Source organism: Barbatula barbatula, assembly GCF_947034865.1.
Source record: "Barbatula barbatula genome assembly, chromosome: 19".
Lineage (NCBI taxonomy): Eukaryota > Metazoa > Chordata > Actinopteri > Cypriniformes > Nemacheilidae > Barbatula > Barbatula barbatula.
In genome coordinates, this window is record NC_136782.1 from 10025594 (window position 1) to 10053590 (window position 27997).

The following is a 27997-nucleotide window of genomic DNA, read 5'->3' on the forward strand; positions in this document are numbered from 1 at the left end:
GTCAAAAATTGAAAAGATGTTGTTACAAGTGTCCATATAACGCAATTCAATAACGGCCAATGTCTTAATATCTGATGTGCAGAAAAGCATCAGGTTTGGAATGACACGGGCATAAAGTAAATAATAAAATAAAGTAAAAAAGATGTATGCTGTACATTTTGGTTCATACTTGACATGGTCGATATCTGTAGTAAACACGTGATGCAGCATAATTAGGACATCATATAGACTGTATATACACCGACCAATCTTAAAGTCATGAATACAATATCAACACATTTCAGAGGCTTAGCGTTTCAGAGAGAAGTTACATACATTCAGAAGGCAGCCAATAAAAATGATCGATTGCTGTAAATGGCACCACTCAGCTGGGGATTTATCACTCTTGGAAGACATAAATAAAACAAAGCATTATGGAATGCGTGCCCAGCATGGCTCATGCTTTCATCTAAGTCAACTGGGCGACATTCACTAGAGAATCAGCCTCCCAGGACCTATTTGAGTCAGGCCGAGTTATCAATTTGGACTCAATTCTCACCCGCAGTAGTTGGCTTACATAAACTATTACAGAACACGTAATACATTGATAACTAATAAAGATAAACAATACAAAATAGTCAAAAGAAATAACAACTAAATATATCCAAATAGCAAGATCGATGCACACAGTATTATCATGTCAATATCATGCGTGAAATTGCAATGCTCTGCATTGGTTTATTTTTTGTGTGGGAAATCACTGCTGCTGGACAGAGAGGTACCGCCCACGAGTGGCACCGCGGTCCGCGCTGCTGTGTGGATCACGCCGAGTTGATTCAACAAGAAGGAACTCAGTGAGAGCTGCGACTGCGGACTGAATCATGGCAGAGGAAGTAAGGGACATCTTTGGGAATAGCACCGTTTCCCGTGGGCTTCTACCTTTCTTCGGTCTTCTGTTTTGCGTCTGCACCGGTGGGTACTTTTGCGGGATGAAGACGCTGGTGTTCATGAGCTGGACGTGAAGTTAACATGCAAGTTGCGTTGGAAGTTTACCTAGTGCGCGTGATGCGATGCTTTTGATGTCATGCCTCTTGTGTATACATGCAAACGATGCTGCTTTAGCTGATCAAGATGTCGAAATAACTAATAATATATATTTGTATTGGATTAGGTATTTACAGCAATGTTTTTATCTTAAGATGCTCACATTGGTTTACGGTCACCAAGGCGTTGAACCCTTAGAAAATATGGTTTTATTATAGTAAACGTGTTGTAACTATGTTTTTTATTGTTTTAGTTGTTTTAAGTTAAGTTTACTTCAAATACTGCGGCTATTTTGGTGAAAAAAAGGTTAATTTGTATGGGAGATACAGTAATCTTAGATATTTTCTGCACTTTAAAGAATATGTGCATGTGAAATATTTGCATCATATAGCGCTTGCTCCACAATTTAGATAAACTTTGTTTTGTTCTGCATTGCAAACATTAATTTTTTTTGACAAGGCAACTTTCTTTACTGTCAACAGTTTTATATTCCATTATGGTCACACAACTCTTTGAACAAGTTGTACTTCCAAAAGTCCACTGTCTCAAGTATAGTGCTGTGAATCACTGTACTGGTGAACCAGAATGAAACGGTTTGTGAAATGCAATGAGTGAATGAAGAACACGTGAAATGTTGGGTGTGTTTAGGCATAATAGGCAAGGGAATATTTTAAGCTCTCCGGAGGAAAGTGCTGCAGCCGCAGAGTCTGGAGGTATTGACCTGTTTTTGGGCCGTCTGCCAGTGGCACTGTTCACTTCTGTTGCCTTAAATATTAGGTTAAAATGGGAGAAACTCCACGTCTGCGCCCTAAGAAAAATACTGCAAGAGGAAGCGGTCTGTTTAACTGAATGACTATAATCATGTCTTTTGTAGACCAATGCGAAGGGTGGAAATAGATGGAGCGAACTTTAACTGCACATAAAGCACTGGTAGTTAGTTTTGACAGGCTGATGCTAATTTTGTGTGGGTCCGACAGGAGAAATTCTGACTGTAAAGATTAATGTACGATTAACTGTTAACCAAAGTGACTGAATTGAGTTTGGTGAGAATTTGTATTGGTGTGTTGAGTAATTCAAGGGGATCTGAGATTGCTTTGAATGGATTCAAAATAGTTCTCCTTTTAAATTACAAATGCTGACCTTGTCAGGATCCTAAGTATCTCATAAATCATTTACATTTTAGTACATTACGTTCTATATAGCTTGGTACAAAGACAAGCACAAAGGGACAGAGTAAACTTAACCAAAACCGTTTAATTCCTTCTATTGTTTCCGTTTTGTTAACTGTCTAGTTTATTGGTTGTCTTACACCGATAACTGTATCATAAAACCCCATGTCTATGTCAAAGAGGGCGGTAAAATCAGCTGTTTACGTCCAATGAAGTACATGCAAGTCAGCAGCCATGCAGTGGTCATGTGATTTATGTAAATTGTTTGCATATGGTCCTTTATACTGTACAGACGGTCCAATGTCATATTGGTGCAGTCACATCTGCAGAGGACAACTGGGCTAATCCTGGGCCGTAAGGACAGAGGAGTCACACAGGGTGTCTGCGATTGCCTCGCTGCTGTAGATTGAGACAGATGTACTATTCTGTACTGTTATGAAAATATGGTCAGCAAATGTCTCCCTGATTGGGCAAATTAGAGCAAGGTGAGAGCTTTGCAAGCTCAGCACCTACAGACAGCAGCCTCACGCACATAATGCGTTACAAAAATGTAGGTTAGCCTGTGTCATTGGTTATCTGATTTTACGCAGTTTTCCAGCTGCAAATCACTACAAAGCATATGTTTGTGTGCTTTGTATATTCCTTCGTATTGAAGCACATTGGTGACCAATGCATAGACTCATTTTTCAGCTCAATAATAATAAGCAGACTGAGTCTTTATTAATAAAAAATGTGTGCTGCATCATCATCCTGGCCATCTTTGTACTTGATTGTAATCTCACTTAGCCTACATAACCGCAGGCTGAAATCTGCCAATCACATTAAAAGATTCTTTTGAAGGAGGTCCATCAGGAAATGACTATTAGACTTTGTTGTGAGCTGAGCCAGCACGGAGGGGCACAAACCATGACCGCAGAGAAGCGTTTCACTGTGAACGTCTTCCATACTGGAAAATGTGATTATTAGAGGCTTTGTAACTGAAGGTCTCTCTCTATTAAAGAGTTTAATGCCTTGCAAAAATGCTGTTTCCTGTTTCGATCGGCGTTTAGCGTGCAATTAAACAGCTATGGAGTCACGCTCCGGTATATTTCAATCCCAGTGGGAAAAGGTTCATGAATATGATTAATTACTTATATTATGTCCACCGCTAATTCTGACATCACATTGCCCATCATCACACATGCATGCACCATATTTGGATTTTCCGACACCTGATTTGTCTCCTAGGTCTCTGTGGGATGTTTGCCTATTACATTTTCAAAGCTCCTCTAAGATCCCTCTGTCTGGGCATTGGAACAAAGAGGACATTTTATGTGCAATGGTCTTCCCTGCTGTCTTTGTAATTGTGAGTCGGTATGGAAGGTTTTAACAAGCGATACCGTGCAGGAGAGCAGTCCCGGCACTGTGATGTTGATGAGGTCCAAGTTCTCAGAGTTCCCCTGCGTTCTCTTCAGATGTTGATGTATGATGTAATTACAGAGACGGGAACGGAGTGTGTGAGGTCTTGTGAATTTGCTGCATTGTATTTCTGTTGTTAATCTGATGGCACAAAACCCTTAAAATTCAATAGTTCATGGCTTTACACTTCTGTATGACAAAGCAGTTGCGTACTAGAACTTCTGATGATTATTCAGCATTAGCATTAATGCAGATTTCCTTAAACTGTGTGAAGTTTTTAAAGGTCAATTTTAAGAGTCTGACTTAAAGGGATAGGCTACCCAAAAGGGACAATTCTTTCATCATTTACTCATCTTCTTGTCATTTCAAACCTGTATGACTTTATTTCTTCTGCAGAACACAAAAGAAGATATTTTGAAGAATGATGGAAACCAAACAACTTTGGAACCCATTGATTCCATACAATAGAAGCAAATGGATACCACCGTTGTACGGTTACCAACATTCTTCAAAAGATCTTTTGTGTTTTTGCGGAATTTTCATTTTGGGGTGAACTATCACATTATGATGTGATTTGTACCATTAAACTCATCATATATTTACACCTTATCTAACAGGTGCGCATGACGCCTCTGGTTAAATCTCACCCACCTGTGGCAATGTTTCCACCACAGGTGGAAAACCTATTAAGTTCAGCCTATTTGACTGACAAACAAACCAAATGACAAAGCCCTCGATGTGGGTGGTATTGGGCATCAATAGTGATCGACGCCCCAGTCTTCCATTTCGCGGACAGTGTGAGCAAAAAAACAGAGTGAGGGGAGAGTAAACTTATCCTATTGTGCTCCATGTTGACAACCACTGCGCTGCTATGTTATTCTTGTTTGTTTGTTTTGTCTTTTGTGACATCTTGAGTATCTTGTTTCTCAGCCACGACCCCCTGCAAACCTTGAGAGGAACAGGACAAAACATCTCATTCTTCCATATACTGGCACCTCATTTGAAACTGGTGAATATTTGGAGGAAATATAAAGGTTTTGATGTTGTGTAGACCATCCTGTATCTGCTCATCGGACGAATGCGAGCAAACACTCATGCTTTGTTTGGATAACCCTTTCATTGTATTTCAATTGAGTTCCTCTTACTGTTATTGTGCTTGCATTTACACTGACACTGTGAAGGGAAGGAAAACAGTTCTTGGTGAGTATGGGAAGGATGTCAGAAACCCAGCCCTCGTAAGCTCGGATAGCTGCTGATCTGTGAAGCCTCATTAACAGCTCACATTCTTTACTTTATTCACCTCGTTCTAAAAACCACATTTCAGTAAGCTGTCCAGAAAAACAGCTTTATGCTTAATGTATTGCATTTGAAATAAGTTTCTAGCTTGGATTTCAAATGAGGATCCATTTTCATAACAACATGACATTCTAAGGAAGTAATCAATACAGCCAGAGAATAATCGCTTTAATAATAAAACCTCCCAAGGAAGTCTTCCAGGTCAGGAAGATGGCAAATTTTTGTTAACAGTTCAGAACGGACGCCTAGCCTACAGTATAAGTCCACACCTCAGTTGAATGCGGGCCAAATGTAACACAGATCCATTATTCTTAAGACTATAAACAGGAAGTTCAACTTGACTGTATGGGCAAAGTGTTTTTTAAATAACATTGGTTACAAGCATTCTTCCAAATATCTTTCTCTTTGTTCATCAGAACAAAGACTTTTACACAGATTTGGAACAACTCGAGAGTGAGTAAATAAAGATTTTGGGTTATTTCTGGGTGACCTGTCCCTTTAAGAGCAACAATGGTTACAAACTCTTGCTACACTAATTTTTGAGTTTGATTCATTGGCCAAACAGAGAAGAGACAAAATAAATTAATGAAAACATTTCTGACTATTTATTTTTAAGGAACATTTCAATTGATAATGCAAAAATAATGTTATTGTGAATTATTTTGTCCATGATAATCATGTAGTGAAAATCAACACTGTCTCTCCCCCCAAAAAAATCTGAAAAAGTACAAACGAACTCTTTGCGCAGTGTGAATGTAGCCTCGGTGTGAACTGAGCATTAGCCCTTTTTCTAACCTCTGTCACCAGCTTCTAAATTACCAACTGTTCATTCACACACAAGGGTGAATAACACAAGCATGGACGAATTTTCCACCACCAATGAGCAATTTACCCTCGCATTGTAAGCCCGCAACCCCCTGCTTCTCAGTAAATGGCTGCTCATGGAAAGCGTCCTTTGTTCGGTTTCAAGAGATGTCAAGAAGTCAGGATGATAAGTGGAGCGTTGCTTGTGCCTATTGCGGACGAACAAGTCTCGGGAAAGATTCTGTAGTTTGGTTGTTGACGTCGGTGTGAAGGGGCGGGTACAGCGACACTTTAACACTAACGTTATTGATTGCTCTGTCCCTTTAAGCGCTGGTGTTTAATCAGATGTGATGGGTGAGAAAGAGCTAGAGGAAACGTTTGGTTGGAAGAAGGAAACGTTCTCGTACCCTGACAGGCAGAATGTTTGTTTTTTTTGGATTTGCTAATTACTTCACAGATGTTTCATTGTTTTTGTGGAAGTAAAGATATCTGCTTTCAAATATGTCACGGCTGACAAAAAATGATTAACATAAGGCAGCAAATGTAAATAAACACAGTCAAGTAGCTATTGAAAACCTTAATTCGTACAATCAAGGGTGTATGTCGGTTCGTTATAATGAAGCACAAAGCAAAAAGTTCTCAAACGCTTGTGTCGCCTAGATTATAGATTTCAAGAACATAGTTTGACTAGTTTAATAGTGCATTGTAGGTTCAGTGGACTGAGGTTATTATTATTTCACTGCACGTCATCGTTTGTGTCATCAATGTTCTCGTTGTATTAGTAGTTTCGCTCACTCAGAGATTGAATCAGGGAACAGAGAGTTTTCTTTGGGGCGAACAACTGCAAATTTGAATATTTATGATCTCCTTTTTGGAAGCCATAATAATAATCTGTTACAGTTGAACAGGCCATTGCCAAACTGTCCCTGCACTAAATGTGCTAAGGTCTTGCAGTCTGCTCCCGTCAGGGGTCATGAACTATGATAACTCTATTTTCTCTTCCTCTTTTGGCAGCATATGAAGTGAATGGGTACTCTGGTCTGGTTTAAATGGCTAAAAATGCTGGGTTGTTTAGACGAGAGATGCCCGATAAATGATCAGCCATGTCGGCCGATAAATGGCCCTTTTTTATGTTATCGGTATCTGCCGATAATACAATTTAGGCCGATATATTATAGTCGATAAATCAGTAAAGTACTGTCTTTTTGTCATGATCATTTACTTATACAGCTATTAGCAAAAGATTGTTAATGTAGGTACAGTGTAGAGACACTACTGGTTACCTTGTTTTCTTCAGTCATGAGTGCGTTTACATGCACAAAATAAACGGATAGCTATCAAAATTCACATGGACATGTTTGCAATGCCTCTGGACATATAATAGTAAGTCCACACAGTCCTATCTATACTTGAATGGGGAGAGCCAGATCTGTTTTTAATCGCTGGAAAAAAAATCACAATTAAACTGCATATATCCTTCTATCAATAACTAAACCTTACATGAACTTTACCATAACTTGGGTTTGCTAAACTAAAATTGTGCTTTTTTGTCGTCTACTGAGGCTCTGTCACTGTGTTTTGTTAAAGTGCACTTCTTTTGCCTTTCATCACATCCACACTGCCATTATGATATTAACGCGGTGTTTAAGTCAATCCCGTCAGCTGGTCTCGTCCTGCCACATCAGTGAGACTTTAAAAACATCTCTGATCCAAGTCTGCTATTGCGTGCAAGAGACGAGTTAGGACTTTTGCAACAGCAGTTGTTTCCTGCTTTTTTTAAATAAAAAAGTGGGGAATATATATGCTTGTTCTCTCCTCCCAGTGACCTGATAGAAAGACCAGGGGCTCTGGGACGAGTCTCACCACAACAAAATGAAATTAAGATGTTTCAGAGTGAGGTCAGGTCCAGATCTCAGTTCAGGCTGGGGCATTTGGCACATCGGATGAGAGGGGAATTCGCAACGGAGGACTCGGATATACAGTTGGACAAGGCAAACAGCTTGTTGTAGTTAGTGATGTCAAGAGAAAGAAAAACAAACACGGGGAACGCTTCAAAGAGTGAACATATCTCTTTCATTAATTCATTTCGGAATTGTTTCCCCTCGTTTCCTTTTCGTTCTTCACTCATCTTCGTATTCCGTGCGGCGACCTTGCGATTTGTTCCTCATTACCTTTGCCAATTTTATGTTTTGTATTATTTGATGCCGTCACACTATGCCTTTCATTTCCTATTGAAATTCTTAAAATCTGATTGGTAGCGCTGCGCTTCCTCTCAGGCGAGATTTGCATGCTATCTGAAGTTTTACATATTGTTGAGCCATGCCTGGGTTGAGGTCATGATTGAAGCGTCCTGATTATAATAGGATATCCTCGAGGAAGGTTTACATGCTCACGAAGGAATGGCTGTAATTAAATCCACAAGATTAAATGTTTATGTTTTTACCTTTCAATAATCTAAATTGCAGATGAAAGTGCTTTGTTTCAGACCTGGGTTTTGTCATTATTACTCAAGTTGTGAGTACACATTCACAGCAAACGCAATGAACACCAGTTTGTCTCTCTGGCCGTGAGTCAGATTTCTGAGGCGGAGACCATCTGTTCATTTCTATGTAAAGGGACCGTAGACATTTTCTGCACATTATGTAAAACACACTAAGTAAAAAATTGGTACGACACAAAGAAGTATCATGGGTTAAATACAGTTTAAGGTCTGTTCACAGCATGTGTGTAAAACATCTGTTGTCGATTACAGCAGAAAATGCGTTCATAGAAACAAGAAAAAATGTATCATTATCTTATAATGGAAGTGTATGGGGCTGTTATTTAAAGTGATAGTTTACGCAAAATTGAAAATTCTGTTAACATTAACTCACCTGCTTGTCATTTGAAACCAGAAAAAAAGAAGATATTTTGAAGAATTCATTCAATTCAAGTGAAAGGGTGCCGCTGACATTCTTCAAAATATCTTCTTTTGTGTTCTGCAGAAAAAGAAAGTCATACAGGTTTGAAATGACAAGAAGGTGTGTAAATTATGATGGGAAGATGGGTGAACTGTCACTTTTAGTTGTATGGGCCTATTCATTGACTGGATGTGTGCCATTTTCGCATGTCCAAACTATGTAGCATACCATGCATTTCAAAACGCGGTGTGTTTAGGTTTCGGCAGTTTGTTGTCGCAGCCGACTGCAGGCCGGAATTTTTGTCAGCGTGTGTTTGCCATCTTACCCTATGGGCACTGTTGTGTTTTTTAGAATGTGTGTGCGTACGTGACGGACAGGTTGGGAGGTCAGCCGAGGGTTTGGCATGCAGACAGGTGCCAGCTGCTCTTATGGCTCAGACCGCAGAGAAGTGGAGACAGCGCAGGGTGTGTTTGTGCTGCCCTAAACACAACAAACACACACTGGGCGACTGTAAACATAAATAACTGTCTGAATGTTCTTGCATCAAAAGGCTTTAAATGATGATAAGGTTATATGATTGCCATTGTATTTAGTTAGTCAATTAAATTACATTAATTCCAAAAAACAATTATGAGATTTATTAAAGGTTCTCTAAATATTTTTTTCACAAACAAAAAGAGAAAATAACACAACTAAAGAGGAAAATGTCAGTGACACAAAAAGTTTTGAGTCTCTATGTTATGTTCTGAATTTCCACATTTGTGTAAAATAAAAGGGATTTCAATACAGTGCGTCTGATTTCAGAGGTCAAATGATCCGCCAAGAGCTTTTGTTTCATGTGGATAGTGCTGATTTAATGAGAGAGCAGAACTTGCAGTATGTTGGCAATTCATGCATCCTGTAAAAACTCTAAATCCCTCTTGTGCTCACCTGAGTTTTGTTGTGGTATCACAACATCAAACGTAGGCTTACATCTGAAGTTTGCATGGCTTGAAGAGTTGTTGATAGTTGAGCGCAACTCTTAGCTCCATACTTATGAAGAGGCTCATTAAAACCAGGTTAAAAAAGACACAGTGTTGGTAAAAAATAAATACTTGAAGTAACTTCATAATTGTTATTTTTGCAGAAACAGTAGTTGAATTATTAAACAGTTAGAAACTTGCATTATTAAACGCAACAATGGTATTTAAATTTAAAAGTTTTTATAATAAAATGATTTGTTTAATATTTAAAATGATTTGAAGTTTGATATTACATAGAAGAACAACACATCTCTGAGTACGCAAAATGTTCTTAAATTATCTAATAGGATTATTTTAAAAGACTAAGGAATTAAAAAAATATATTTTTCTTTTTTAAATGGGGATATAAACTCATATGCTCCAAAGCACTGACATAATTTGCATTTAGAAGATAAAATCATTCAGAATTGACAAGCTCCATCCAAAACTGCATACTGTGACCGTACGTACTGAATTTGAATAGGTACCTACCTATCGACCGTTAAAACAGTACGGATGCTGTAGACCGTCCCGGTTTTTTGCATACTGAGGTTTCTGACATATTATTCATGACTCTTACTTATTTTTGCCTACTATATAGTGTAAAAGTTGGTTAATCGGATGCAGGGACAGTGTTGCATGTGCACAATAAAGAAACATTTCATGACGTTTTCTACACTTCAACCTCTTATCAAATTCCTTGTCCAATCAGATGCGCTTTGAAATCCAAAGAGTCCCGAGAAGCGGCACCTCAAAACAATTCACACATTTATTGTGTCCAGTCCTACATAATGAATGACATGTAGTGCACTAGGTATAATGATTTAGATCATGTAAACATGTCCATTGGGACAAATGAAGTCTAATTTCGTGTCACTGTACCGTGAGCGGTTGCACGCGACTGTGCTCGCTTAAAGAGACTTGACAGCACAGAGTTGACCATATGCGTTGATCATATGCTCAAATCCGCTGAGAAAACAAAACGTATTCCACCCGTTTAAAGTCTGTACAGAATGTTGTGCTTTAAGGTTCTATGGAAGAGATCAGACATTGCAAATAGTCTTGTAACTGTGAGTCTTGTTGAGCTGGGGGAGATCTGCAGTATGCAGTGTTGAGTCCCATGGTAAAAGAGTTAGAAAATCTGCCCCAAAAAGAGGATACTATAATGCAGGGGTTGATGTCTGAGTCAGACCCTCGAAACATAGAAAATCCCTATTACTGTGTCGGACTATACAGACATTCAGCCTATTTAAATGGAGAAAAGTTGTCACTGTGCCCCATTGTGAGCCCCACACTGAACATGGACCAGAGAAAGCAAAAGATAGATTTGTCTGAGAGGCTATGAAAGGAAATAATAGACAAGCATGGTAAAGGTAAAGGCTACAAGACCATCTCCAAGCAGATTGATGTTCCTGTGACAACAGTTTCAAATATTATTAAGAAGTTTAAGGTCCATGGAATTGTAGCCAACCTCCCTGTGTGTGGCAGCAAAAGGAAAATCCACCCTGGATTGAACAGAAGGATATCGCCAACTGTAGAAAAAGAACCGAGGATAACTGCCAAACAGATACAAGCTAAACTCCAAGGTGAAGGTACGTCAGTGTCTGATCACACCATCCGTCGCTTTTTGAGAAAATGTGGGCTCCATTGAAGATGACCCAGGAGGACTCCACTTTTGAAAGAAACCCATTAAAAAGCCAAACTGGAATTTGCTGAAATTCATAATGACAAGCCACAATCCTTCTGGGAGAATGTCCTATGGACAGATGAGTCAAGACTGGAGCTTTTGGGGTAAGTCACATCAGCTCTATGTTCACAGACGAAAAAAAATCAAGCTTTCAAAGAAGTTAACCCCATACCTAGAATGAATCATGGAGGCACGGTTATGTTTTGGGGCAGCTTTGCTGCATCTGGCACAGGGTGAATGTCCTATCGAACATGTATGGAGAGAGCTGAAACTTGCAGTCTGGAGAAGGCACCCATAAACCTGAGACAGCTGGAGGAGTTTGCTCAGGAAGAGTGGGCCAAACTACCTGTTAACAGGGGCAGAAGTCTCATTGAGGGCCACAGAAAACTTTGCTTGCAGTAATTGCCTCTATAGGTTGTCCAACAAAATATTACGTTTTCATTTGTTTTATTATTTACAATATTATGTTGAATTAAAAATCAAAAGCAAAGTATGATTTCTATTAAATATGGAGTAAACAATGATGGAGAGAAATGTGCATTCTTCGTTTTTTGTCGAGGGGTACCAGCAAATTTGAGCACATCTGTATATGTATAGGCTGTCAATGTCTACGTATGTCAATCTTTCTCTCCACCACGCCATTTGCACCAGTCTGTATGCTAATAGTCAAAATTATGGCTTACTAGGTTATATTTAGCCTAGCCCATTGATTTCAGTAGTACAATACAATTGGACCTCATGCATAAGCTTATAAACCATAGACTTTGATTGACATAAATTACTCTTTAACAATCTTTTCAGTGTGTTTTAATGGTGATCTTCTGGTCTGTGCAAATTTGATATTCCAGAAGTCAGCCAGATGTAGTCCTCTCTCTCTCTCTCTCTCTCTCTCTCTCTCTCTCTCTCTCTCTCGCTCTCTCGCTCTCTCGCTCTCTCGCTCTCTCGCTCTCTCGCTCTCTCGCTCTCTCGCTCTCTCGCTCTCTCGCTCTCTCGCTCTCTCGCTCTCTCGCTCTCTCGCTCTCTCGCTCTCTCTCTCTCTCTCTCTCTCTCTCTCTCTCTCTCTCTCTCTCTCTCTCTCTCTCTCTCTCTCTCTCTCTCTCTCTCTCTCTCTCTCTCTCTCTCTCTCACCCTCCCTCGCTGCCTCTTGGTGTGTGTATTCCTGCAATTACAGGGTGGGCAGGAGAACATTCACAGGGAGGGCCTGCACCCATACAGCCATGATATAATAGCAGAGGTTTACCACCATTCTGCGGCTGCCAAAGTTTCAAAATATCAGCCACTATTTTTTCCCTACATAGAGCCACTTTTTACGATATGGTCTCTTATACCCATCCTATGCTTTTGATATAGTAAGGGTTTTACCTTTGGAGCGTTTTGATGGTATTAATAGTTCTTAGCGCAGTCATTTGTAAGACTGCATAAACTGCTGTCACTGAGCAGAGGGAAGCGTAGTGCCCCGAATAACTGTTCTTCCATTTGAAATGGAGCCGTTTGAGTTTTGACTGTACAGTGTTTCTTCAGAGTGTGTTTTGCACAAGTCTCGTTCTGTAACCTATAATTTTTCAGTGTTTCCAGTCATCTTCATGGAAACGTGTTCTTTTGTTTTGTTTTTAGAACACCATGAATTCCTGCAGGAGACTTTAAAAAAATACAGAGTTTTAATGTTAACCTCTACAAGTTCATGAATGTATATGTACCCATAGTGTAGAAAACGTATAATAATTCAATACTCTACTTTTGATATGTTTCTTTTGTGATCCTTTTTTACTGCCCGTTTTTCTGTAAATACAGCCACGATAAAAATGAAGAGACTTAATGTTCATTTTTTGAGCATTTTTTAGATGTATTGTGGCCATTCCAGTCCAGTGTCTGTTGAATTTCAACAAAATCAAACCTCAGGAGTGACAAAGTCAAAGCAATGTGAAAGACTGACAGCATGTCACACAAGACACATGGAAACTACTAATTTTCAAAACAAATACATCATTTTCGAATGTTTCCTAAGAATATCTACAAGTAGTATGAACTTGTTTTCTTTGCAGTATTTTCTTTGCAGTATATTGTTGATGTATTGAGGAAATACATCAACAATTCCACTGCATTGTCTTCACATGGGGTCCCTGTTTGATTTTTGACTCGAGACCAAGCCTATCTCCACATTTCCACCATCTTTATTTAATCAGGCTCTTCTATTGTAACCGTAGCCGCCAGCTCACCAAAAAAATCACGTTTGCATGTCTCAGCAAATAACTCCAGCGTGTTCACATAAACACGCAAAGGACAAAGACGCAGATTAAAGAAGTCTCATAAACAGTACAAAAATCTCCCAGATTGCATTGTTGTTTTCATCCCGTTCCAGCAGCTTTTATTAGACAAGGTGTTCAGACGGTTAACAGAGAGGTCGGTCAGGGCGTCCCACAGCGTGACGCGGGGGTCTGTATGGATCTCATTAGGAATGTGAGGCACGGGCTGTGTGGCACATCGCTGCCAGCCTGCTGAAGTCCAGAAGCGAGGCCTCCTGCGTGAGGTGTAATTACGACTGGGGAAAACACAAGCCCTCATTATCTCCCTTACTAGATCTCCCACTACTGTACTTTAGTTATGACCTTTCAAGGGTTCCTCTGATGGAAATGATGTCAGCAGAAAGAGACAGATGAAACCGGTTTAGGCTCACAAGTTGGAACTGATTCACAATATAATGTAGCAGGATTTTCTTAAGTAGGGCAGGAAAGAACACCGGTTAATGTCATGCAACCGTACAGATGTCATTGATTTATTTTTGCCACGATAATCATGTAGTGAAAATCTGATATTGATATACCTGTTGATACATTTCCTGTATCGTTGTGTGTCTCCAGGTGCGTGGGCCAATGAGGTCCTGGTTCCAGAGCATGTGACCGCTGTACTGGGAAAGAACATCACATTGACCTGTAAGGTTAGGGTGAGCACCAACCTCAGCCTGACGCAGAGTTCCTGGGAGCGCCGGCTGCCCTCGGGCAGTGTCACTTTGGCACTCTTCAATCCACAGTACGGGATCTCTATAGCTGAAAAGTACAGCAATCGGGTGCACTTCCTCAAGCCTTCAGTGCATGATGTGTCCATTATCCTGGAGGGTGTGGAATTTGCAGACATTGGGACGTACACATGCAAAGTGGTGACCTTCCAACTTGGAAACATGCAGGCCTCTACGAAAGTGGACATTATGGGTGAGTGCAATATCACATTTTACATTTATGCTTTTGGCAGATATTGTTTTATCCAAAGAGACACACAGTGCATTTGATCAGCTTGCGTGTCTTGCAAACAAAATGCTTTATCAGCTGAGCTTACAGGACAGCTTGACCTATATCAGGGGTGGGCAACCCATGGCTCTCGTGCTGCATGTGGCTCTTCTGCCCCCCTTCTGGGGCTCTCTGCAATCTTTTTAATGCCCAGTAGATCGGATCATAAGTGGACAAAATAGGCACATACCCTTTTACACCTGCTGGTATAATCTGTATATTTTGTCCACTTTTGACCAGCCTGTCCTGATTTCTTCAAGAAATATCTGAAAAAGCATAGACAAACGCGTATTTGCCCTTTCAGATATTTCATTCACATAGACGAAATAAGTGCATGCAATGTTCAAATGAGCGCGACCGAAGACCGGACAGACAAAACATACAGAGAGCAGCGGTTTTATTTCTGCTTTGACAGATGTGAGACAGCGGCGAACACTGTATGCGTGTGTTAGAAATGGAATGGTGAGAAAACATTCTGCGTGGTAAATCTTCTTCGTCTTTACACCAAACCTTTAGGTCTTTAGCCGGCATAGTTTAAATCCTGTCTGGCTAGTGTGCTTCTCATAATGTTTACACATGATGTAGTGTGGATCAAATGAGTAGACGGTCTCTTGTGGCTGTTCATCTAACAGCAAAAACAAAATTTCACAGAAAAAAGCGTGCGTGCAACACCGCAATGATACTCTCCTATTGCAACACTCCAACTTCTTGCCAGGAACAAAAATGTATAAATTGTTAACATCTAAATACAATTAAAATCGCACAACTGGGTAACTACTACCTTACATGCTTAATAAGAACCTGTGATATAGTAATTTAAAGGTTGCATTTATATTGTTTGGCTCCAGACAAATTTGATTTGGTGGTAGAGGGCCCAAAATGACTCTACCCCTGACCTATATAATGTAGTCACATCAACAGTAACTCTAAGAAACATTGTAGATGACACCATGGGCATTGCATAATATTGAAATGGGAGCCTGACACATATTCAAGTACAAGAATATCATAAATTAGGGCTGTTCAATGATTAATCATGAAGTTTACATAATGTATGCTCAGCACATTGTGTTTATAAAGACAATGTTTAGAAAATATTTGCTTAGGTAAATGATAATACAGTATTTCTGTATAATATCATATTTATGAATGAAAACATTTATATATAACTTAAATTATTATATGTAACTATTTCCTAAATATATATATGTAGCAAAGTTCGTAGAAGGGAAGGAAGGAGGCGGGAACCGGCGAACATTCAATGATAAAACTTAAATTAAATAAACAATAACGTAACTGACCGACAGCCACCTCACGGTAGACTGCCGGCCATAAAACATACACACACTAAACATATGTCCGGGCCCGGTCCTCTCTCGTCAACAGTCCTGCCGAACATCCATTTAAGCTCCCAATCTCCTCCGTGATAAGATGCGGGACCGGTGCGCGCACAGCTGATTCCAACTATCACTCACGCCACCGGCCCCGCGTCACGGCTCTCGTCCCGCCTTCCTCACCACATACCCCCATCACCCCTTACAGGCCGGGGGGCACCACCGAGACTGTACCTACTCCCCCCCCGGGGAGCCAGTCTCGGAGTCCGCAGCGCCTGGGGGTATGCACCGGCGAGACGAAAGAACGGAGACGGGAGCCCCCGGAGCGACAGGGACGAGAGAGGGGAGAGAGGAAAAGAAAAAAAAATTGTCCGGTTCCCTGACACGCTGTCGCTCGGTCCTCAGCCCAGCCGAGAGGCTCTTCATCGCGGTGCTATGCGGTGGTGCTGGACGTCGGGGGGAAGGTCTGCTCCTCCTCCGCCCCCTGGCGGTTGGCGGTGGCTTCTTTGGCTGAGGGCAGCCGGAAGGAAGTTTTCCGTTCCCTGCTCCTCCCCTTTCCTTGGTGGACGGCAGCAGGCTCCGGCCAACGGCAAACGTCCCGAACTCCTCCGCTCCCTCTTCTACGGCCGCCACCCCACCTAGGCCCAGGAGTACGGCAGCGAGGTCTTCGTGCCCTGGCGGCCGGCGATGGCTCCAACGGCAACCACCCCACCTCGACCCAGGCGCACGCCGCGAGTTCTCCGTCCCAGCCGATTCCTCTTGCTACAGCACCACCGCCTCGGGCAACCGCTGGCGGACGTCCCTTGTCCGCGTTGCCCGAACTCCTCAGCACCGCGATCACCCTCGGCAGCGAGGGCTCTTTGACAGCATGTCCCTCCTTCCTCCCGGGTTTCGGCACCAATGTAGCAAAGTTCGTAGAAGGGAAGGAAGGAGGCGGGAACCGGCGAACATTCAATGATAAAACTTTAATTAAATAAACAATAACGTAACTGACCGACAGCCACCTCACGGTAGACTGCCGGCCATAAAACATACACACACTAAACATATGTCCGGGCCCGGTCCTCTCTCGTCAACAGTCCTGCCGAACATCCATTTAAGCTCCCAATCTCCTCCGTGATAAGATGCGGGACCGGTGCGCGCACAGCTGATTCCAACTATCACTCACGCCACCGGCCCCGCGTCACGGCTCTCGTCCCGCCTTCCTCACCACAATATACATGTACTGTATTTGTATGTTTTTGTGTTTATAAATACAAAACTAATATGCACAGTACACAGAAATGAATTATGCAAACACAAACTTTTATTCTGGATGCGATTTAATCATTGACAGCCTAAATTATATATAAAAATTAATTAAATGCTTATATATAATTTGGGGCTGTCAATCGATTAATCACGATCAGTCGCATCCAGAATAAAAGTTTGTGTTTGCATTTTGTATTTTTCTTAAATATATTTATGTATATTGTGTATATGTTTATAAATACGAAAAAAATATGCACAGCGCACAGACATATATTATGTACAGTAAACACAAATTTGCATTCCGAAAATCGTGGTTAATCCAGAAAATACTCGGATAGGTGGAACGAGGGGGCCAGCCACCTAACAACCATTAAGAAAACCCTAGCAACTGCATAGAAATGCCCTGGCAACCACATTGTGCTAATTGATAAAGTATCACATTTTATTTTAAGCATAAAGCTGCAATAATTATAAAATGAGTTATATAGTTTTTTATATATTTCTAAGTTTGCAAGATATTTTAAGTGACTAATTGCTTTTCAAAAATCTTTTATTAAAACACAAAACCAAAATTACAGGGAAGTTATGATTTAGCAGGACTTGTGCTGGAATGCCTTATTTTATAGATTGTAATTATAGAAAGTTGTGGAAACACCCTTTACAGATGTCCTGTTCTGCTTTTGAAATAAAGTGTTTGACGTTTCAGGCGGTTACTGATATATTTGTCAGACAATGGAATGATAATCCTTTCGTTGTTTTTTTATTTTGTGGGATGTTTTGTTCCTTCGTTATTGTTTACTTCCTGCGTTCCTGCTAAACAAGACAGAAGCAAATTTTTCCTCCATTGTTAAACCTGTGCGACAGTCGGGCGATAGCAACACTGGACCAAAGGTTACATATTTACTTGTTCCGCATATAAATGTCATTACGGTTACAGAAAAGCCTTATTTTTGTGTGGCATTTTCACACCAAAGGGAGAAATTTACTTACTCGCCTCACTGGCCAATCAGCTGCGTTGAGTGTGTATGCTTTTTGCACACAAGCTTGAAGCCGCCACCCCTATTCCTGGAAATTTGACAATGATGAATCATTGCTGGAATTCTCAATGACCATGTAAATTTAACAATAAAACACATCAGATGTGGCACGCAAGCCCAGCTATGCGATTCATACCCACAATTCCCTCTTTTCCTTTTTAACAAAATGGCTTTGAGTCCATTGTAGTTACATTCAGAGTTATGTGTCGATATAGTCTGTAACAGGGACAACTGAGCCCCCTATACGATTAGCGGTGTAAAGATACATTAAGCGAGCCCCCTCATCACTTCCCTCTAATGACAGCCCTGCTCTGTGACCCACAGCAGGAACGTTTGACGTCTGAGATCTTGCGGGTGACAGTAACCCATCCCTAATTCCTCCACTCCCTAATGAAAAAAAATCAGTACCTTGACCGGGCCCCCTGCACCCCCAACCCACACTATCAAATGAACTCGCTCTCCATTATATCTTGTATCTGGAGGGTTGAGTGTGAATGAGTTCCCAAGATGCCCCTGTAAGCCCTGAGTCAGCAGTGCTCCAGCGAGATGCAGATGGCACAGAGTTCAGGTTAGATTAATTTAGGGTGGGTCGGATCTTGGCAGTTAAATGTCATCGCTCAGTGATGCACTGTGGTTCCACACTGTGCTGCTTCTGTGAGGCTATATTTAGCTTTAGGGGTCCCGGGGGTTATTTAGATTTGTCGTATACAAGATCGGCATGAAAACGGAGCGGAACAGGTGTGTGGAGCAGACGGCCTTGTGTTTAGGATTAAGGTGACGTTCCTGTCACACATGGTAAAAGAGTTTCTTAGAGGCAAGAGCGCAGCTGTTCCCATTCTCGAGTTGTGGGTTTATAGACGAGATGTATATTTAGAAGAGATTTTCGTATATAGAAAAGTTATAGAAATTAGTGTGTGTGTGTTGATATATAGTTTAAAAATATAACTTAAGTTTAACTGGGGAACTACTTTCTAACACCAAAATCCAGACCCGCAGTTTAACAAAGCTCCGTTACTAATTCCAAACTGTCACGTCTTTTAAATTTGCGCTGTCCTGCTTCAGTGAAGTTATTAGTGTGACACGCATTTTATCACAAATTTTGTTATGTAAAGCGCATCTCGAGACCCTCACATGTAGCGCTGAAACTTTTTATAACCATTCCCGAGTGCTCTAAATTGCTCTAAGATAGGTTGCCAAATGCGCTTGTTTTACTTAGTTTAGTGGCAGGGTGATATAAGCGGTGAAGCGGTTCCCAAGCTGATACTGATGGCATGTCACATTGCTCTCAGCCAATCATATTCGTGACCAGAAAGAAATGTTGTATAACAAATAAATAATAATAACGTTTTTTTCAAATTATACCATTCTCGAAAAAAAAGAAACTTTACGGACATTTCTGTTTAACCTAAACCAGAATGCAATGCAGTACAGGTGAAATAGTGATAAAAAATGTATATGAAAAATACCTTTATATTATTACAGTACTTTGTACACATTTTAAAATGATTTTTCTTTCATTAAGAACAGTAAAGTGTCTCTGACAGAGAAATCATCAATTTCAAAATGATAAAGATTATAAGTTGAGTAGTCACAGTTAATGTCATTTCAGAAATGAGAACAGTGGTTAAAATGGACTCTCTTGTTTTCTTCAATAAGTGCGTCTTTTGTTGCTGTGGGCAGTAGAACAAATTATAGCAGTAAAGTTGACATTTGTTAATGATTTATTCAACTGTAATATATAATGTGTCTTTGCTTCAGCCGCGTGGACTCTCTCAATAATGTACCACTGTTCTGACTCTCTGTGAGTGCTTGTAGTTCTCCTGCCTCAGCACTCAGACTCATTTCACATTGTTGCCATCATTCATTTTTAATGTGAATATGTGGGTTCGGGTAATCGATCACATCTCCTGTTTCCTAAGTGTACTTAGACTTCTTTTCCCACTCTCTGCTTTTAAAAGAACATTTATTTGTCCTGTTGAGTGATATCATCTTGTACATTTTGTATCAATAATTGATTTTCTAACTTATAATTCCTCAATATCTACAGACCTGCTCATTCTCTGTTCAATTCGATTTCTTCTGTCTTGGTTTCTTCAGTGGAGCCCAAAGTCTATGTGTCTCCCGGCTCTTTGTTTCTGCTGGCTGGAGAAGGAGAAACTCTAGTGGCCACCTGCACAGCTGAACGGGGTCGCCCGGCGGCGGAGGTCCTCTGGGTGTCAGACGTGGATGGCCAGACAGATGTCGTGACGCATGAGGAGACCGATGGCACCACCACCACTTTAGCTCATTTCATCTGGGCCCCCACCCGTGAGGGGTTCGGCAGTGCCCTCAGCTGCATCGTCCGTCACCCAGCCCTATCCACAGAATTCCGCATCCCATATCAGGTCAACGTAGAGTGTGAGTACGAATGTGGATATTGCCAAATTATAATAATACGAAAAAAGTTTATTTTTAATTTATTACATTTTTTATTTATTTTAATATATTACATTTTTCTTTAAATAATTGCAGCCATGGTCCTCCATATCCACTTTCATTTATCAATAGAGGCAAAAAGTCCCGAAATAGCAATGTAAAAAAAGAAATGGAAAATGTTTACTGCTGGGACCATGGCACATGCATTTGGTATTTCACAGTATAGGAGATGAATTCTCTGCCAGCAGTTGGTGGTTTCTAGTTTATTTGAGTACAGATCGTTCAGGAACTCACTTTTGCAACTTTCAGACTCGTAAAATGTCAATTTAAACGTCGTTTTAATGTCTTAATCCTCCACGCACAAACCATTGGCATCCCCAATTGTTGGCCGCTGTGTGTTTGAACGATTAATGGAGGTGGTTTAGGAAATATTGATCCAAGGACAGCATCAGGACAGGAAATACAACTGGGAGAGGAAGGCTTTAGCAGTCAATAAATCACACAAAGCCTTCCAGGCTGTTTTAAAAACTACTTTTGAGGAGTAAAATAATTGTTCAGCAAAAAATAAAAGTATTTATTTGTTGTGCTCTCACATGGGTGTGACTAGTCAGTCAAAAAGAAACGATTCTTTTGTGTGTAGAATTAAAGTAAATTGCAAAAAATGTTACATCACTGACAATGAACGTCATCGGTTCTCAAGAGTTCAGTGTTTTGTTTTTGTTCGAGTTAAGGCTAAAATACACTACAAGACTTTTGCTCGGATTTTGCCCAGATTTTCAGTCCGGACTTGTTGCAGAGAGTCTGTGCCAGTCTGCACATTTGATCTGTTAGTGTGTTTCTATCTGAACATGTGCAAGTGTATGTTTTTTGAAGTTGAACCCTGCATGCTGATAAGAATTCAATCTTGTTGTTTTTAGATAAAGGGTGGGGTTGAATCTCAGCATTCTCAGTTTTACTCCTGGATTCTCGCACGTTGGTTTATTTTCTCAGTCCCAGCTCATTCTCAGTGTCCTGGCGTTTCTGTTACCCCTCGCAGTTTCTGTTCTGTTGTATTGTGATGTAATACTTCATTAAATATACACTTAATATGCTATACAGCTTACAAATAAAATTAATCAGTTTTATTTATTTAAAATCATGAAATTATGCAGTCTTCTAATGATATTCTGAAATCTTGTTGCAGTTCGTCCAGATGTTGTGGTGGTGGGCCTTCAGGAGGTGTGGTATGTGGGACAAGAAGATGTAAAGTTGGACTGTAAAGCCTCTGCCAACCCACCTGCTCATGTCTTCCTCTGGACCAGGTTTGTACAATCACCTATATTACAGTATACAGTATTTAGGTGTAAAAGTAAAACCAGTTTGTTCTATATATAATATTTATAGTATCATAAAAATCTGTCATCATTTATTCACTCTTGTGTTGTTGAAAACCTGTATTCTTTCATCTGTGGAACACAAAAGAAGATACTTTGAAAAATGTCTCGGTGGTTTTGTGTCCATACATTGGAAGTTAATGAGGATCAGTGTTATTCAGTTACCAACATACCAACAAAATATCTGTTCTGCAGAAGAAAGAAAGTTAAACACTTTTGGAATGTCATGAGGATGAATAAATACATTTTAAGTACATTTTTATTCTAGGGTGAACTGTCCCTTTAAGTATCCAGGCCAATACTCTTTTGACATTCAGCACCAGTGTGTTGTGTAAACACAGCTATATGAACTGGAGTGTTACAGAAACACTATATATCACTGATGTTCCCATGAGAAAGGGGGCAATGGCAAATACATGTTTTTTCCAGGTTGGTTGCCTGTGGAATAAATGACCCTGTTGACGTGTCCTAAATTTATGATAATCCTGTCTTTTGTCGCCCTCTAGGTTAGACGCCCCAATGCCTGCAGGTGTGGACACATCTAATGGCAGCCTAATGTTTACACGGCCTTTAAAGCAAAACGACTCCGGACAATACAGGTGTGAAGTTCAGAACAATGTTGGGCAGAGCTTTCAAGATGTTCGCGTCTTGATAATAGGTGAGAAGTTGTAACCTCAGAGGAGGTTTGTGATGATATTTTTACTTCATCGGGGGTTGAAGTTTAAGGGAAAAGGCCTGGCTGATAGATTATGTTCTGGTTTTCACACGGCTATTCTAACATGACATTGGTGACTCGGGATGAAAATTATAAGGCAAACTGCAGTATGACTTTTGTCATTAATTACTTCCTTCAGTAGCATCTTTGGCATGACATCTTAAGCTCTTTCATGCAGACGAGACACTCCACCCAAGGATAAAACGCACTGTATGTTATGCTCCATATAAGTTTTTTCTTTTGAACTTCTTGCCAGCTGGAAGCCCACAGTGCGTTAAAGGTTTGCGTCAACAACATAACATCTCTTAGTACACAACATTTTGGTACAAATTATGTTTACATGGTCATTGACAAAAACGCGCCTTTGGCTGTGTTTCATCTCGTTTTGACATGGAGTTGGTCTGCATCTCCACGTAAATCCCAAACTGTTGTCACCCAAACAGTGATGCTTAAAGTCTTTCTGAGACTGCTGAATGTGAAAATAGTCCACACTTGGCCTGCGAGCTTTCAGCAATGACGTAAATAAGTTTGGAGCAAACTCGCTGGAGTTTCCTTTCAGCCGGCTCTTCTTGTTTATCGTACTACACATTTGGCTACCAAAGCCCTCATTTAAGCAACAAAACATGAGAATTATTGGACCCTGTTTGCCGAAGTATAATGCAAACTGTGTGAAAGGAGTTTTTGGACTTCCATGGTGTGCAAATTCTTAACATTTCTGACAGAAAAGGCAGAGAGAATGGAAAGTTTGTATTTGAGTCTGTTCTTAGGATGTTTAAGGCCTGGGTATAGACGGATTCATCGGAGGTGCGCGCCTGGACTGACGTTAACTTTGGTCTGTGTTTGTTTATCGGTCTGGCTAGTGTCTAATAATTTGACAATTTATATTTAATTTAATTTATGTTAATATTAATTTATGTTATTATTTTATTGTATAATAATTGTATTAAATAAACGATTTGTTGAATTTTGTTGTATGTTCATTTTATTAAATGAAACATTTGTAAAATGGGTCCTGTAGTTTTGTGCCATTTAAAGAAACCAAATTGGACGTTGACATATTGGGGTTGAGCTTGGTATCACAGTCTAAATTCTAAATATAGGAGAGGCAAGTTTAGCCGAGTAATGTTATTCTTCTCGGTTTCTTTTGCTTGTTTTCAGAAATAATCTACATGCACTTTATTATTTGCGAATGTGTACCGGAAGTTAAGGGCAGTCTACTAATGTGCGGATGTGCAGTAACGTTTATTTATGTTGTTACTTTGAAACTATCTATAGTTTACTGTCCCTCTCCGTCTCGCGCACATGTATCCGCAAAGCTGTTAAAGCATACTCAATCACAAGTACATGCGGATACACAAATGCGGCCGGCTCAACTTTCTCAACTGTTTTCACGCATGCACTGCTATATGCGTACCCAGTGCTTGATTTGTAAATTCCGAGGTGCAGTCATTTTATATGAAATTGTTTTCTCATATATTTCTGTTTGTCCACCTCTGTTTGTCTTAGAACCACCACCAACCACTGCCATCCCCACCACCCAGTCCAACCTGCCTGACAGCAGCTTAACCATCACAGCTCCCGTCAAACAACAAGCCCATTTCACCTTCCCAAGCGAAGCTTCCACACCTGACAGCAGTCTGGGTACGGTTGTGGGTGTTGCCGTCGGCGGGATCCTGGTCTTGGTGTTGCTGATGGCACTGGCTGGAGTCGTCTACATGCGTCAGCGACGAACGTTCCGAGGCGACTACTACACCAAGCAGTACATAGCCCCATCCGACATGCAGAAAGAGTCGCAGTTGGATGTGCTTGAACCACATGAGCTCCGGGACGTGTACGGAGACGATTCAGGCAACGGCAGCCAAGAACTAAAGCCCAAAATTGACGGAGACATTATTTATCCCGATTACGGCACTGACCATAAAGACATGGAGGGCTGGAGCGACAATCTTAGCCTTCAGAGAGATGGAACGTATTACTCGGACCACCACAACCATCACAACGTGAACCCCAGTGGGCCACCTCTGCACAACGGCTCCCCCTACCTGCAGGAAGAGTGCTACGATAATGGCACGGACAGCGATTACGTGTCGCATGTAGACGGTTCTGTGATTTCACGCAGGGAGTGGTATGTTTGAAAACAAGGGGATAAAGGAACTTTGGACAATGCATAATTTAAATTAAATGGAGAAAGTATTATTTAAATCGGGTGTACATTACGAACGAAAAAAAAAGTATTTTACTCCAAGCTCCAGGTTTTTTTATGTCATCCTCCTGTTTTATACAAATCGAACGGCTTTAATTGACTGCAAATACATGTATGTTTGGGATGATTTCGTCGCTTGTCAGACTTTAGGATGTAAAGAGAGAGGTTTGCATGGTTTATGATCACAGGGTGGACTTGCACAAAGACAACAAGTCTAAAATGAAGCTGCACACTGTTCCAGTTACCACATTGCACATGTTTGTTAGCTTTAAAACCAGGTGCAGTTTATTCTTGGTCCTCTCTCACTGTTGACATTTACAGCATATGACTTCTCCAGTAATCGGAGCAATGGATCACTTTAGTTTCATATCAATATGAGTTTGAAAGGCATTTAGTCAGAGTCTTATGTTTTGACTGCAGGGAATCCTATTGCATAGGATATACACGGTGCAGAATTCACCTTTTAATCATGATATCTAAAGATTCTCAAAATTAGGTATTCTTTCGATGACTTAAAAAGCAAAATGTAAACATAAAAATACATCATGCCTTTTTTCTACAACATTGGCAATGCTATTTTCTAGTCTCATGAATCATAATTTATGCTTTATGCTTATAACAAGAAAAAATAACAATTTCTTACTTGTTTTGAGAATATATGTTCCTACTGTAAAATATAAATTCAACCTACTGAAAAATGTAAAATAAGAACATGATTTGCAAAATATTTCTTACGTATTTTTATCTTGTTTTTTAGAACAAAAGTGTGAATATTCTAAAAACAAAATCCAATTAAAATAATTGATAAAAAATTAAGCAAGCTTTTAAAAAAATTACTCGGCCTCTTGTCATTTTATTTATCACAAAAGAAGATATTTAGAATAATGTCGGTAACCAAAACCCCCTGGTCCCCTTTGTCTTCTATTGTATGTACACAAAACCAATGCAAGGCAATAGGGTTTTTTTCACCTTCAGGAACGATCTGCCTTAAGTACCCGCTTTTTGTTGTTCTCACGCCGAAGGACCGGACGGAATTTAAGTTCAGGAGAACCTTTTTGGAGGATCACTTTAGCTCATTCTCCTAGCCAGGGTCTAAACCAGCAGGATTGGAATGACCCGTGACGCAAGCGAATGCTGATTGGCCGAACACACACAGCACCGATCACAGCATCTTCCATAATTATGTTTTTCGTCGTTGTTCGACGGCACGTGCCTCAATGACATTGCTGTCGACCGGTTTACGTCACTAAATCTTTCACTAAATAGTACATTTATCTGGGAAATGGCCTGAGGGAAAACTTACTTTGTATGGGACAGCCTTCTTTTCTCATTTCAAGACGTTGTTCCTGCACTTATCCAGTCGGAAAGCGCGGTTTTCTGTTCCCTACATTTATTTAAATATCTTATTTTGTGTTTCCTTCAGAAGAAAGAAAGTCATACAGGTTTGAAATGCCAAGTGGGTGAGTAAATGATGAAAGAATTTTCATTTGGGTGAACTATCCCTTTTTAGAATTCTTAGATAAGTGTACTGGAAAACAAGACAAACATACTGAGCAAGACATTCATTTTTGGAGTTTATTTATGTACATGAGTAGAAATACAGCACGATGTACTATATATTTTTAACCCAGCTGCTCTATATTTTGACGCATTTCAACACACACCCTTCTCATAGTAATCTGCTTTTCATCAGTGTTTAAGTTAAAGAGCAATCAGACTTCTTCTGAAAGGGTGGTTTTATGTGGCTGTATTGAAGACCTGTCGTGGGGTGAGGGGACGGTTGACGTCCGCTGTGACAGATCAAAAGAACCACGGTCTGCCCCTGAGGTTTCACCGAAGCCTTGCGGCATCTGACAATTTAGAGCACCCCTTTTAATTTTACGCTGATTTCTTAGTTCACTCAATCTCTCCACCCATGCTCCTCCCAATGCTTCAGATTTCCCAGAATAAACTGTCTGGCTCGCATCTGATGCACGCCTCAGATTATAAAGATCTAACTTTATAATTAATATTTTCTGTGCTCTTGAAAACAGCGGCCTTTTCAAGTCCAAAGCATCTTTTCGTGAGCACCCGAGATTGTTTTTCCTCTATAGGTCCCAACGGGTAACAAGCCTGTTGTAAAAGATACACCAGTTGCAATTGCTTTGATTCATTGTTCGTAAATCTGCTGCGTTATTTCCACAGCTGCGTTCTTCCTATATAGTGTTCAAGTAAAAAAAGTCAGTTCCTTGTCTAAATAAATTTAGTCTTATCTCATACATGATATGCTGGAGTTTAACAGTTTTGGTTTAGTTTTTATTACATTGCAGAGTCATGCATGTAACTTTATTAGTGCATTTCATTATGGAGTTACAGAAAAACTGATTACAAGTGTTTCTTTCCTGCTTACTTTTGTATAAAGTATATACTTACAAGCATAGTGCCTTTGGCAGAACAAAACCATCAGATGTTTAGTCTGTCACTATCCAGTGAAGACATGCTTCTCTTGTATTCCTCAAGTGCTGTTTGAGTTTGTCATTGTCTCAAAGTTTTTTTTATTATTGTTGCAAGTTTGAAAGCACCTGAAATGTTGAGATCTTACTGGAAATTTGAAGCTTTTAGCGCTTTCAAGTGTTCATGTTGGCCAGTTGCAGTACATATTACTATTTGTAAATATTTTGCTGGGATATATTTGTCTATGAAATAAACATATTTTTATATGAGGCTTGAAAACATTCAAATGTCACATTTTGTTATGCTTTTTTCCTTCTCGTGTTCTTTTTTTATATTTAGTTCTCAGGAGTTTAAACGATTATTTTGTACATAATAGAGTTATTCATATGTATGTATGACTTATTTTGGACATAGGGATGGATGTTGCTTTGTTTTTGATGCCTTCTGTATATAATAAAACGGTTTTCTTCGAGAGCGTTTGTGACCATCTCTGACATTATCTGGATGAGATTATTTGGTTCAATGGACTCAGTTTTATTGTAAAGAATGGAAGCACTCACACACACATTGTTAGAATTTAACCTTTGGGTTACCATTCATAAACGTTTATGACTTTCATAAATATAACACAAAACAAAATACTTGGTCTTGTTTTTATCTACCAAGTATTCGAAATT

At 40.1% G+C, this 27997-nt stretch overlaps 1 protein-coding gene across 1 annotated transcript; it reads left to right on the forward strand.

Moving 5' to 3' along the window:
- Positions 1-809: 809 nt before the first annotated feature.
- nectin3a (nectin cell adhesion molecule 3a) lies at positions 810-27790 on the forward strand. The gene is made up of 6 exons (XM_079480772.1): positions 810-951; positions 14137-14484; positions 20279-20578; positions 21780-21897; positions 22476-22627; positions 24191-27790. The coding sequence occupies exons 1-6, from the start codon at positions 861-863 to the stop codon at positions 24817-24819; spliced, it is 1638 nt and encodes a 545-aa protein (XP_079336898.1). The 5' UTR covers positions 810-860; the 3' UTR covers positions 24820-27790.
- The last annotated feature ends 207 nt before the right edge of the window (positions 27791-27997 follow it).

What these genes read in the sequence shown, in the direction of transcription:
- nectin3a (XM_079480772.1), top strand. Translation starts at nt 861, where the DNA reads ATGGCAGAGGAAGTAAGGGACATCTTTGGGAATAGCACCGTTTCCCGT. An exon ending in TCTGTTTTGCGTCTGCACCG is followed by an intron (nt 952 to 14,136) that starts GTGGGTACTTTT and finishes GTGTGTCTCCAG; the next exon opens with GTGCGTGGGCCAATGAGGTC. An exon ending in TACGAAAGTGGACATTATGG is followed by an intron (nt 14,485 to 20,278) that starts GTGAGTGCAATA and finishes TGGTTTCTTCAG; the next exon opens with TGGAGCCCAAAGTCTATGTG.